At 39.2% G+C, this 14589-nt stretch overlaps 1 protein-coding gene across 1 annotated transcript in view; it reads left to right on the top strand.

Annotated features, from left to right (window-relative positions):
* Nucleotides 1-14589, top strand: part of NDRG3 (NDRG family member 3) — a 71173-nt gene that overhangs the window by 54897 nt on the left and 1687 nt on the right. Inside the window, exons 12-15 of the mRNA XM_063455803.1 lie at nt 104-155; nt 6785-6832; nt 10007-10042; nt 10496-10547. Coding sequence (XP_063311873.1) covers nt 104-155; nt 6785-6832; nt 10007-10042; nt 10496-10547 — 188 coding nt within the window. The remainder of the gene's footprint in view (nt 1-103; nt 156-6784; nt 6833-10006; nt 10043-10495; nt 10548-14589) is intronic.

The raw sequence follows: 14589 nt of genomic DNA, 5'->3' as shown, positions 1-14589 counted from the left end.
TTTTCAGCTTTGGTTTGCTCACTAAACACTACATTGCACTTGGTGTTGCGTTAAATGGTTTGCATATTTGGTTTTATTTATAGACATGCATATATTTTTGCAGGTGTCCTGTGTTATTGGTGGTTGGTGATTATAGTCCTGCAGTTGATGCTGTGGTAAGTATTCTTTAAAAATCTTAAACATGGCAACTCTCCCTTCCCCCTCTTTCTGACCCATTTTTGGTTTTATCACAGACATCAAAAAAGAGCTAGTGTATTCTGTGTGTGAATCTGTTTCTACACTAATGAAACTTGACTTTTTTTTACAGTTAAACAAATGGGTATTCGGTTCTATGGATGCTAATTCTCCCATGAATTATTCATTAAGAGACTCTTTGCATGTATTGCTTTAGACAACTGTTGGCGTAAGAAATATTGGATGTGTTCACCTATCAAACTATGATCCTTTTAGGAAACTATGGCAAACTGCTCAGAGCCAACATGAGCACCATGCTCTGAGCTGGTCAGAGAACACATTGTGTATGCACACGCATAGCTCCTGCAATTACAGAGCACCTTATAAACACTCTTTAATTTGGATAGCTGCCCAGGGGTAGGAGGATTGAATTTGAATTCCAACAAATTAATCAAATGTAAGAATGCTGACCTTGCAATGACTGTAATGTTCTGACTTTTGTCCAGAGTTTTTCTGCTGCATATATTGTGTAATGGATCGGGAATTGTTACCCATTAATTTTTTTTACTACCGATAATCTGAACTTTCAGGCCGATAACTTACCGATATTCTGTACATTTACCATTTTGAAAAAAATAAACTATTTCTACACAAATCTACTGTTAACTGAACATGTTTAATTTTTTGGCAAGTTTTTTAATTTTTTTTTATTTAGGTAAATGCACAAAATATACATGCCAGAGTTTTGTTTTCAAGAATGTGTGTAGAGGATGCAGTGAGAGTATTTTATTACACAATCAGTGTTGTAATGGCACCCCCAGGCATAAAAGGGTTAAACCGCCGTTTAGTGGTTCTTCCCCTTCCCGAGACACAGGCACAGCTACTGTAGACACCAATCCACTGAACCGGAGAAGCATATGAATGCTCACAAACATACGAATGCTGTAAACAGTTGAATAGGAAAAACCATACAAAAGGTTTACACTCCTAGGAGTCGAACTGGAACAGCATGCAATAAGTCCCCCCAAGAACGAGACAAGGCTCAGTGTTGAGGGTCAAAACAGGAACAGGCAGAGCTGTGAGTTTATTGTTCTTGTATACACATTAGTACCACCCACAGGGTTTTGTAAAACAACCAATAAACACGTACAATACACTCAGAAGACACTCCCACACAAAATCCTCCCCTCTGCCTGTGATACAATTACCTTTCACAATGGGTTAATGTAATTATCACAGGCAGAGAAATAGTTTTTCCACATTATTCATAACTTTAAAAGTATGCACATTCACATAAAACTTACATTTTCAGAATCAGCATACTCCAAATACAAACATACGTCAAAATCATACAAATTGGTCCAGTGGTTCAAAAGATAGATCGTAGTCCTTTGTGACCAAATGAAGCATGGCTTTTCTGCCCAAAACCAGTTCCACAGAGTCTTCTATCCTGGAGATAATTGGGAAGTAATCCAATTATCTCCAAGGACAGAGGCAAAACACCATTGAACACATGGTAGCAAAAGACAATAAAATACATAACTGTGCAGCTATTGCATAAAACAGGTACATTCAACATATCCCCAGATAGCTTAGATCTGTGCGCACCTTATTACTGAATGGCGCTCAGATGACATACATACAGTTCAATTTCCATGGAGCCAAAGTTTCACATAGTCTTTCGCTATACAAATGGGCTCCATGGCATTGCTATCTGGGGTATCACTGTTCAAATAGGGCAAGTAACGAATGACCCGGCTTTCGTGTCTTTGCATGGGAAAATAAAGCGTCTCAACATGGGACCATAGTCTAAAGGCAGCATGCGGGCAACCAGGCTCCTCCAATGCACAGTGGCGAGATTGGTCTCGTCACAAGTGTATTTTTTTTGTAGTGTGTGTGTGTGTGTGTGTGTGTGTGTGTGTAGACCTGTAATTAATGTGTAAAATGGGAGGAGGGGATTTTTATTTTTGTAACTTATTTTCTTTTTAAAATATTTACATTTTGTTTTAGTCCCTACTCCCTGCATCTTACCTGGCCAGAGAGGGGGGGATATGGGATTCCCGGAGGGCCCAACACATTTTCTTCCCTTCCCAGCAGCAACCCTGTCTTAACTCTCGCGTAACCCGTGGCAACGCTCTTACAGCTGCGGGACTCGCGAGAGTTAGACAAGGGAGCCGTTAGAAAGGTAAGTAAGAGTGTGCTGGGCCCTCCAGGACCCTGATTGCGGCCCTGACCTACATTATCTGCATCTTTATTGGCCGATACCGATATTGCTGAAAATACAGAATATCGGCCAGACCGATAATCGGTCGATCCCTAAAACATATACAATATAATGGCTCATATGCACAAATATAATGATGCAAAGCAACAGCAGTATAAAGAACACAAGCAGAATATGGCAACATGCACAACTCAATTTAAAAAAAAGAAATAAATAGGGCCGGCGCGCTATGGAACATCACAATCTTATTTCGGCACCGTGCTTCTAAAAGGTTGCCTACCCCTGCCTTAGGTTGTCTTCTTTTAAAAAATATATACATGTAAAGGGTTATTCAGGGATTCCTGACAGATCAGTGTTACTATGCAATTTGCATTCATTTAGAGAAAAAAAAGATTGGAAATGGCAACGTGCTACTCGTACTTATTGCCCTATAACTTCCCAAAAAAGCTAAGAACACGTTAACAATAGGTATTTCTAAACTCAGGACAAAATGTAGAAACCATTTAGCATAGGTGTTTTTTGGCGGTTGTAGATGCGTAACAGATTTTGGGGGTAAAAGGGAGTTTTTTTTTTTTGTTTTTTGTTTTTTTATTAATCATATTAATTTGTGTTTTTAATAGTAAATTATGATATGAATATAATGGTATCTTTAGAAAGACCATTTAATGGTGCAAAAAGTGGTATATAATATGTGTGGGTACAGTAAATGAGTAAGCGGAAACGGCTAAACACAAACACTGCAGAAATGTAAAAACAGCCCTGGTCCTTAACGGTAAGAAAACTGAAAAACTGAAAAATGGTCTGGTCACTAAGGGGTTAAAGTCCCACTCAAGGCAGCCCCAAACACTGCTTGACTGAAGTGAGAAAAGGTAATAAAGATTTGTTTGTCCATATTGCAGATAGTGTACTTTTGCATCCAGTCAGTTTTCTGTGCTATCTATAGTGCAAACATTGCATCTAAATTCTCTAAAAAATTATATAATGCAAGAGGAAACAATGATCTATTTAATAGTAGTTTTACAGCTGTGGACATCCTAATAGGTACTTTAAGGGTGTATAATTAACCCTTTAAGACCGGAGGGCGTACTATTACGCCCTATTTTAAGCGTCTCTAAATGCCACCGGGCGTAATAGTACACCCTCCGGTCTTTTATTACTTACCCGGTCGCTGGTGATCGCGTTGGGGGGACTCACAGGGCATGTCCTGTTTGTGACCAAATGGCTACTAAAAAAGACTGGACATACCCCATTTGCAATACCTTGGGTTGTCTACTATTGCAAATGGTATGCCATTATGGGTGTAAATTTTATTCCTGGGGTACTATACAGTCCCAAAGGCAACGTAACCAATCTGGCAAATTTAAATTTCAAATGTAACATGCTATATTTGATCCTGTAACTTCCCAAAACACCATAAAACCTGTACATAGGGGGTACTGTTTTACACGTGAGACTTTGCTGAATACAAATATGTGTATTTTATTGCAGTAAAAGCAAACAGTATTATGACATTGACAGTTAAAATGTCATGTAGAACTAAAAAAATAACAATTTCTTATTTTCGCCCATTTTTTTCATAGTAAATTATGTTTCATAGCTAAATATTTGAAATTAAATGAAAGCCCTGTTTCCCCTGAATAAAATGATATATAATAAGGGGGTGCATTTAATATGAAAGAGGTGAATTACGGTTGGATTATGGTCATATAGCGCAAATGCCAGGTTTTGTTTACGTTTTTTGTTCACAACGTGTACATTTGGCTCACTCCTTAACCCCTTAAATCCGGAGGACGTACTATTACGCCCTGCAGGAACCGGCTCTAAACGCCGGCGGGCGTAATAGTACGTCCTCGCCATAATGGCCGCCCACGTGGCCGGCGCTAATCGCCCGCTGCAGATCGCGGTCGGGGGGGATGCCTGGCCCCCCAGGCAACCCCCCCTGTGGCCGGTGACCGCGATCTGCAGTCTCTGATCGCAGTGACAGGCTGTCACTGCGACCAGTATTAAGCATGTGTCAGCCGATTTCAAATCGGCTGACACATGCGGCCGGCGGCTTTCCCCTTCTGCAGATCGCGGTCGGGGGACTTACCTGGCCCCCCAGGCAGTCCCCCTGGGGTCAGTGACCGCGATCTGCTAGGTCTGAGATCGCAGTGACAGGCTGTCACTGCGATCTCAGAGCGCTCTGATCGCAGTGACAGCCTGTCACTGCGATCAGTGTTACATGTGTCAGCCTATTGGCTGACACATGTAACTGGCACAGTGATCCCCCTGCAGATTGGAAGGGGGGAGTGCTTGTACCACCCAGGCACTCCCCCCTGTGGTCAATTACCCAATCTGCAGGAGGTGATCACAGTGACAGACAGTCACTGTGATCACTGATCCTGTGTGTCAGCCAGTGATGTGACATCACTGGCTGACACTGTCTCTGCCCCCTGTCCTGTAAAAAAAATAAAATATTAGTTAAAAAAAGAAATAAAAAAAATGACAGTTACAAATAAAATATACTTAGATCATATATATTATATATATATGATCTAAGTATATATATATATATATATATATACACATACACACACATTTACACATACACGACGTGTATTTAAATATTAATATATATATATATATATATATATATATATATATTAATATCAAATTACACGTAGACTGATACTGATTAAATATATATATAATTATTGTTATATATATATTTATAAATAATATAAAAAAAATAAATATGTAAATACGTAATAAAATAAAATAAAATAAATAATTAAAAATAAAATATTAAAAAATATATAGATGTGTTTTATTTCGTTCTAACTGTATTGTGATATTAATATATATATTTATATCAAAATACACGTAGAACGAAATAATATATATATCTATATACATAAATATATACGTATATATCACTATATATATACCTATATATAAATAAAAATATTAAAAAAAAAATATATATATATATACGTATATATACACATATGTATATATATACATATATTAATTCTACACATATATTTATGTAATAATTTTACATAATTAGGTATCCTAATTAATTACAATTAGCGGGACCTGCCTGACCACCCATGCCGAAAGTATAGGGAATTTAATTTGCTAGCACTATATTTAACCCTATAACTTTCCAAGACACCATAAAACCTGTACATGGGGGGTACTGTTTTACTCGGGAGACTTCGCTGAACACAAATATTAGTGTTTCAAAACAGTAAAATGTATTACAACCATGATATCGCCAGTAAAAGTGACGTTTTTTGCATTTTTCACGCACAAACAGCACTTACAGGGACGATATTATTGCTGCAATACTTTTTACTGTTTTGAAACACAAATATTTGTGTTCAGCGAAGTCTCCTGAGTACAACAGTACCCCTCATGTACAGGTTTTATGGTGTTTTCAAAAATTACAGCGTCAAATATAATGCTTGTGTTTAATTTTTTTCACATTAAAATTCGCCAGATTGCTTACGTTGCCTTTATGACCCTATGGTAGCCCAAGAATGAAAATTACCCCTATGATGGCATACCATTTGCAATAGTAGACAACCAAAGGTATTGCAAATGGGGTATGTCCAGTCTTTTTTAGTAGCCACTTAGTCACAAACACTGGCCAAAATTGGCGTTTTTTGCATTTTTCACACACAAACAAATACGAACGCTAACTTTGGCCAGTGTTTGTGACCAAATGGCTACTAAAAAAGACTGGACATCGCTTATTTGCAATACCTTGGGTCGTCTACTATTGCAAATGGTATGCCATTATGGGTGTAAATTTATTTCCTGGGCTACTATACAGTCTCAAAGGCAACGTAACCAATCTGGCGAATTTCAAATTCAAATGTAACACGCTATATTTGACCCTGTAACTTCCCAAAACACCATAAAACCTGTACATAGGGGGTACTGTTTTACACGTGAGACTTTGCTGAATACAAATATGTGTATTTTATTGCAGTAAAAGCAAACAGTATTATGACATTAACAGTTAAAATGTCATGTAGAACGAAAAAAATCAAAAAAAATCTTATTTTCTCCCATTTTTTTCATATTAAATTATGTTTCATAGCTAAATATTTGATATTAAATGAAAGCCCTGTTTCCCCTGAATAAAATGATATATAATAAGGGGGGGTGCATTTAATATGAAAGAGGTGAATTACGGTTGGACAGACATATAGCGCAAATGCCAGGTTTTGTTTACGTTTTGTTTCGTTCACAACTTGTACATTTGGCTGCGGTGTTAAGGGGTTAAGGGGTTAATAATGCTTTTATTATTATTGCCATTTTGAGCACCTATGTGTTTTTTTTTTTTTTTTTTTTTCTTTGTAAGTGCTTAATTTTTTATTTTCTTACGGTTTGTAGGTTGAATGCAATTCCAGACTAGATCCAACAAAGGCAACACTGCTTAAGGTACTCTCAAACAATACAATGTTTTGGGTTGGTGTGTATCTTGTCTGTGTTTTTTTTTGTTTGTTTTTTAATTTAACCAGTGGTCATACTGGTAGGATTTGTATATTTTTTTAGTTTTCTAATGGCAAATGGCATAACTATTATTATTTTAAACTTTTGTTAAAAAAACAAACTCTTCACGGTTTATTAGCCATTAGAACAGTGCAGGCTGACTTGATATTCCTGCCTCTCCTGTAACCATAAACCCTGCTTCATTATGTCTTAGATAATATGATAAATTTTGTCAATTCATCAATACAATGAATTTAAGGTATGCAAATGAAATGGTTCCTAGCCCCTCCCCTTTTTAAATAACTTTTAGGTTGTTTGGCTGTCGTCCACGCAGTAAAAATATGTATTTTAACTCTTGGTTTTACAATCCTATTTTAGCCCTTTCCAATATTAAGATGTTCCATGCCATCCTACACTGAGCGGGCTTTCATTTTTTTTTTTTTTTTTTTTTTTTTTTTTTTATTTATTTTGTTGCAGAAGACCAAAAACCAATCAAAATACTTATTGAACAAAATGTGTATATATATATATATATATATATATATATATTTTTTTTATTAGTAGCCGTTTCAGTCTTCCGCATATTTTGAAAGTTGGGCATTGTGCCAAGAACATAAAAATGAGAATAAAAAAGCGGGATGGGAGGGGGAAGGATTGGGAAAAGGGGTTTAAAGTGACTCCTGCTGCGGGTTCCCTCAAAGAAGACATCAGTTTTGCAAGTTCCTCAGCATCTGGCTCTCTTCCCAGGGCTGACTTATTTCAAATTAATAAACAGGCTACTTTGTCATAACAATTTGGTAGACCCTGCATCCCATATTCGAATGGAATGAAGTATGGCTGGCCATTTAGTGCGTAGAATTGTTCTATTTGTTCTTAGTAACTAAATGAAAAACTGAGGTAGTTTTGACCACATGAGTGGCTCGAAGCCCACGCATCATGCAGTGAGCATCATGCTCCTCCTAATTTGTGCTGCCAAATTGTATAGATGTAGGAGGCTCATACTGCCCTTGGCCCAAGGTCTGTAAAGTATGCATCTGGCTACCCTAGGAAGTTACCTCTGCCAGATACTTGTCAATGGTTCCCTGGGGGTGGGCCAGTTTGTTTTTGTAAAGATTACTGGAAGGGCTTGAAATTAAGAGGAGCCTTTAGAGTGTGTAAATATCTGTGTCGTATGATTAGCTCTAGGACGTTTGGGAGAGTTATGTCATTTAGATTCAATGAGTGCCATGTCCCCAGCCTCCCTGTTTAAGGGCATTGCTATAGATTAATTTAAGTACGCTGTCCTGAACTCTGTGTGGGCATGGAGGTAGGCTGGTCTCTAAGCTTGTCTGCGTAAGCTGATCACTTTGGGGTTGGTTCTATAATGGGTTCTCAATCATAAAACAGAGCAAACCACCTCCTCCAGAGACGCTTCTCGAAGTGAATGTCGTATGGCCTGCAAGTTGGCTAATTTAGCCGATATGAGATCAGTCTCAGTGGTGGCTTACTTTTCGCAGTGCGTGTTTTATTTCTATGTGATCCTCTCTTTACAAAGAAGCCATATAACAATGGCCTTATGTGCTGCTCATTAGGTCAGTGGTGAGATATATAGGTTTAAATGGTCAGTTAAGTATGTGTATCTTTCCTGTGTATCTTTGATTTGTTCTTCACCAGCAGTCACCTTGTGTGTGTGTGTGTGTGTGTGTGTGAGCAGGGCTAAATCCCCTCTGTCAGCTGGGACATTTTGCCCCCAGACTTCTTGATGAGCCGCATGCTGTGCTGAGTCAGGGTGGCAAGCATCTCTTTAAATAGATATTTACATGTCTATAAATTGTGTTGGGAACAGGGTTAAATTTCTGTTCACTCCAGGAATCCCTGGTTTCAATTAATACCTGGGGCTCCTGTCAGGTGGGGCCCTTTAAATTAATTCAGAACACCGCAGCTGAGCAATCCTGCTCAGCCACAGTATTTCTGGACCACATGCTTGCTAAGGGAGATACCCTCCCCACCCTCCTTCCCAGAGTCTGAATAGACCCCGATAGGCTTTTCATGCCTGTCCCCAGCCAACTGTAATTTAGTCCTGGGCTTTGCCAACTACCCAGCACAAATCACAACGTAACTTACTGGGAAGCAGTCCTAAAATTACGTTGATTGTGACTATATGAAAACCGCCAGATGGCGGTCACAGACCATAATCTACGGTTAACTAGGAAATGCATCTTCTGATATCAGAATTGATATAAGCAGAGGGTTTCCTTGGGGTTGGAGTTGGTGCTAGGGATAGCTTTAGGTGAGAGTTTATGCAGTTTTAGGGTTTGGGATAGTGTTTTGCTAAGATTAGTTGTAAGACTACGGCAGGTATACATTTGTAGTTGGTGTAGGCTTAAGATTAGGGGTATTTTTGGTGTAAGGCCAGCATTCAATGACTTATGACTAATGTCTAGGATCTAAATTCGGGGTTCCTAAAAGATAGATCCCCAGATGTTGAACTAAAACTCCCATGAAGCTTTGCATGCCTCTAGAATGCCAAAGCAGCATGGAAGCTGTCGTTTTAAAACCACTGGGATCTACCTTTTGGGCACCCCTGATCTAAATACATTTTTGGTAGTTCAAAAGATAGAAAGGACTTTTATTTAATAATCTATATGTATCAAAAACTACCCACTCCAATTTTTTAAACCATATACACTATGAATTAACGTGGAACAAGCGCATGGTCTAGGTCTTGTTCAGACCTTCATCCTTACAGGGTTAATTGATGTGTGAATCATTCCATACTATTGATGAATTGTTGTTACAGTGCCATCTAGTGTTTACAAAAGTAGTCAGTTAAAAACTGGATCGATAATGAAGGACCACTATCCCCAATTACTTAATTCCTTCTACACCGGTATTTGTGTTGCCTCGTTTTAAGTGTGCATAGGTTGTATTTAAAATGGAAATAAATGCCTCAGTCTAGTCCTCTCTAAACTTGGCCTTCTCTACAATGCACTGTGCATATTCTCCATTCATTTAATTACAAAGTGTTGTGGTTTTATTTCTTGGAGGGGGGCGCGCGTAACTTTGAGCATTATTGTGGTGCAGCTTCAAAAGGACATTGCTTTAATTTGTGCTGAAATATTTTTTTTTTTTTTTTTTTTTCAGATGGCAGATTGCGGTGGATTGCCACAAGCAGTCCAGGTATACATATAGAATTTATATATAAAATGTTTAACTGTAAAGTACTTTCATTCCGAAGCACTGTTTGTTCATTTTATGACAGATATAGTGTGGTAAATCTAGAATGTTTAAAGCACTCGCTGCATTGCATGTTAGATCAGATCAGTTTTCACATTTCCAGTCTGGACGTAGGTTCAATATGTATATATTTAAATGATGCTCCTTTTATTCAAACCTATGTTTCCTGCCATAACCCATGTCAGCATTACCTTTAATATAACATTCCTATTTAGTACTAAATTTACTCTGATCAAAAGAGGGTGACTTCACAACAAAAGTAATTAAAGAACTGAAGTAAAAACCCTTTTTGTGACCTGTAATATGACTTTATTGGATAGTATGGGGAAATGTGGAAAATATAAAATTCTGGGCTGTAAACATCCTAGTGAAATTATGATTTTTATATATTTGTAGCCTGCAAAGCTGGCCGAAGCACTCAAGTACTTTATTCAAGGCCTGGGATATAGTAAGTATTTACTGAGAACATTATATTCACTTCCCTTGTTGCATTGTAATGATCTTTCTGATATTGATTTATTCTGAACTGAAAGCAGTAGAGATGGCATTTGCACAGTTGTCAGTGTTGAAATGTAATTTTAAAAAAAATTGTGCATGGACTGATCTCTAGAATCTTGTGGAAATAAAGGGGTTGACTCCCTTCATTGTTTCAAACAAAGATGTTTTAATATTGTTGCATAGAAAAAATCATTTTCAAGAAGAATTGGAGTAAAGGCTAGGGTAAAGGTTTTTTTCTTCAGATGCCTAATGAAAATCTGTAGCAGAAAATTTAGAGTAAATTAGCCTTTCGATGCTAAACTGTACCTGAATTGGTTTACAATGGGAGTTAACATCCAAATGAATAGGGAATCTCCTAACTTTTACTGGTGTTCTTATGGCATCACTTTAAGTTGTAGTTTTGAAGTTCGTTCATTACCATAGTACAAAGATCAAAACAACTGGCTCAACTGCACCTCTACTCTATAGTATTGTGTTTATGTTGAAGACCTATGAATGTATAAAGTAATTTTGTATAATACACTTAAAATGCACCTTGGTTGCAATGACAACCTTTTTGATGGAAACTTGTTAGATCCCCTGTCCAGGCAGTTACCCATTATAAAAATGTAATTTCAGCTATTTCAATTTTAAGATGTACATAAGCTGCCACTTATCCCCTTCATGTGATGTGTCATGATAAAAAGACGTATTTGTAGTGGGGTGTTTTTTTTTGTTTAATGTCCTTGCATATGTAAATGCTCCTCTGAGGTGTTCCACAATAGTTGTCTACTTTTAACTAGTTCAGAAAAAGGGGTTAGTCAGAAGCCTTTGATAATCCTGGCATGTCATTTGTCAAGAAGGAATTTATTAACTGTTGTGAATGAAGATCTTTGTGAATGGAGACTGACCGTAACCCTTCCTCTTTACCTGCTAACCAGTGTTTTTATATATGTGTGCTTTTCCCCTTCAAATGTGCTCACAGTCCCGTATGTTCAGCTGAGTCACCTTAGTGCTGAATCAGGTACCTCTAGTCTAGTTTGAACTATGAATTGTATTTAACTATATAAGTATTTAGTTTCTCATTAAACCGAAGACTGTGAGGATTGTGTGTAGTGTCTTGATTTTATTTTGCATGGTAGCAGACTTGAACAGTGATTGGGCATGAAATATATGCATGGTTACAGCATGAATTCTGTTTTTATTTAAAATTGGTGTTTATTTTAAACTTTTTTTTTTTTTTGTAGCAAATGTGTTTCTAAAACTCCGTAAGTTAGAGAAAGATAAGGCATGTGCTTATGAAAGTATGAACAAAGTCCTATAAGATTCAATGCATCTCTATGAAGAAAGTTCAGCATCTCCATGCACATTGTGGCATTTGAGTGACTGCCACTAAAGGTGTTCCTAGGCAGTAATGTGAACACTCTTTTCTCTGAAAAGGCAATGTGTACATTAAAAAGCCTGCAGTGACGAGCTGTAGTCACCAGAAATTCATTAAAGGACCACTATAGTGCCAGGAAAACAAACTAGTTTTATATTGTGTTATTCGGTTCCCCCCCCCCCCCCTGCCGAGCTGAATGGGGAGGAAGGGGTTAAAATCTTGCCTTTCTTCGGCGGTCTCTCCTCCTCCTTCCGACGTCATCGGCTGAATGCGCGGCAAGAGCCGTGTGCGCAATCAGTCAGTACATAGGAAAGCATTCTCAATGCTTTCCTATGGACGCTGGCGTCTTCTCACTGAAAATCAGTGAGAAGCGCCTCTAGCGGCTGTCAATGAGACGGCCAATAGAGGCTGGATTAACCCATATGTAAACATAGCAGGGTTAACCCTAGATGGACCTGGCACCCAGACAACTTCATTAAGCTGAAGTGGTCCTTTAAGCTGTAGGTGTTCTTGTGCCTATAGTGTCCCCATTAGACCCTTTCTTCTTTTAAATTTTTTTTTTATAATTCTTTTTTTTGTTGTGCATAAAGGTACAATCAAGCCTGTGCGGCCACAATAGCAGTAACAAGCATTGTATCGTTAGACTGTCATGTCATTCGAATTAACTGCACTTTTTATAAAATGAGAGAAAATGCAAAAACAGGCTTGTGTAAAGTTGGCTCCTAGGCCCAATGTTGTATACTATAGAGTATACCTAAAAAAAGCGCAAGAACTAGTTGGTCGATAGACCATTGCGGTGGAGCGGGGCCCAGAGCACTATTATGGTAACCTCAGTATGTTAACTCATGTTGGAAGATACTGTGGATAGCTTTTTTGCGGGGGTGAGTACTTAGTGACTGACTTCTACAGTGAGTGTTACCATTGAACAGAATAATCTGATGCGCAACCTGAAGTGAAAAATAACACGCTCAAAGATAACATGCCTAGTATGAGTGTACATGATGGGAGCTGGGGGGTGGTTGGTTGTTACAAAAAATGGAGCCAGCATGCCTGGGATCTTCCCGGTCTCTGCCTTGTTTGGCCTTGAGTTTAGTGATTCTTGTCCGTATGAGGGGCATCCAAACCGGTTTTTGTTATGCATGGAACATTTTAAGTTTAACGGAGGGCTAATCCTAACATATTGAAAAATACTAGTAACATACTGTATTAGCAGGTGTCAGGTGGTCTCCTTCCCAGGTACACTTAGGGCAGCAGGGGTGAATGGGACTACTTTAGCTGGGTCCCAGGTTGTGGAGGTAGGTAGGGCTGCGAGGCCCAAGGCCACTAGGACAGTATCCATCTCAGCGATGTCTGTCACTGTGTTCGGTGTCTTGATGTTGAATGAAGAGTACGTGCAACGGTCCCCAGCGATACTTCCCTCCCTTGGCTGTTAGTGTTGCTGTTAGTGGTCAAAGGGATTCCCTCCAAAGCAGGGTCGTTCGAGAGAGGTCCATGTCTTCAAACCGATATGGATTCTTTTCTTTCGTGACACTCATGAAGGCTGCTTTATCCTACCCATTCTGGAACTTTACCAAGAGGTCACTGGTAGCTGTACCTGAGGGCATTGCTGGCTTGGGCAGGCGGAACATTCCGTCAAGTTGTATTCCCTTAGCTTGCCTCGGGGTTAGGATGGCCACAAATAGCCTGCGGATGAGGTGAGGCACAGCTGGGTCTATTCCTTGAGAGGCTTCTGATTTTCACATGCTTCCATTACCTCTTGTCCTTCATAGCTGCTAGTTGGTGGCTTGGAGTAATGTGGGCAGCAGTCAGGTCTTTGACATACTTCCGGTGGCCTCCTTTTACCCTAGGTTGTGCAGTGGGGTGTCTTCCAAGCTGTCCGTGAAGTCATGGAAGTCTACCTCTGTGTTGGGTCCCACCGCGCCATGTGGTCTCAGCAGCAGGTCTGCTGTGAACGGCGGCTGGTCCAGTCGCGACTGCTTTGTTTTCCTCCCCATCGTTGAGGGTGCTTTTGCCAACAGTCTGTTGGTTTGTGAGAAGCTTGGTATAGTCTTTATAGTCTAAACGGCAATAAAAATAGTTTTTATTGCCGTTTAATGCTCCAAAGCCGGGAGAGCCGCGAGCATGTGACTGATCCTGTTGGGCGCTAGCTCTGCCCCCTCTCTACCCTTTTCATATAAAGAAAAAGATAGCCACTAATAAAATGGCTAATCCTAACTGGTAAAATTTCCCCTTGTAGAAAACAAAAGTAATGAAATATGAAACCCTGTACGAATGACCTCCAACACCCAAAGTGATAAATTATTCTGTCTTAATACAAATCTCACTAGCAACATTAACAAAGGTCACAGAATCCCCTACTTGGTGAGAACACCCCGCTTAAAGGACCACTATAGTGCCAGTAAAACATACTAGTTTTCCTGGCACTATAGTGCCCTGAGGGTGCCCCCACCCTCAGGGACCCCCTCCCGCCGCGCTCTGGGGAGAGTAAAGGGTTAAAACTTACCTTTATTCCAGCACCGGGCGGGGAGCTCTCCTCTTTCTTCTCCGCCTCCGATCCTCCCTTTCGGCTGAATGCGCATGCGCGGCAAAAGCTGCGCGCGCATTCAGCCGGTCACATAGGAAAGCATTTACA

This window comes from Pelobates fuscus, chromosome 5 (genome assembly GCF_036172605.1).
Source record: "Pelobates fuscus isolate aPelFus1 chromosome 5, aPelFus1.pri, whole genome shotgun sequence".
Lineage (NCBI taxonomy): Eukaryota > Metazoa > Chordata > Amphibia > Anura > Pelobatidae > Pelobates > Pelobates fuscus.
Note: the sequence above shows the minus strand (reverse complement) of the source record. Positions and strands in the feature narration are given on the sequence as shown.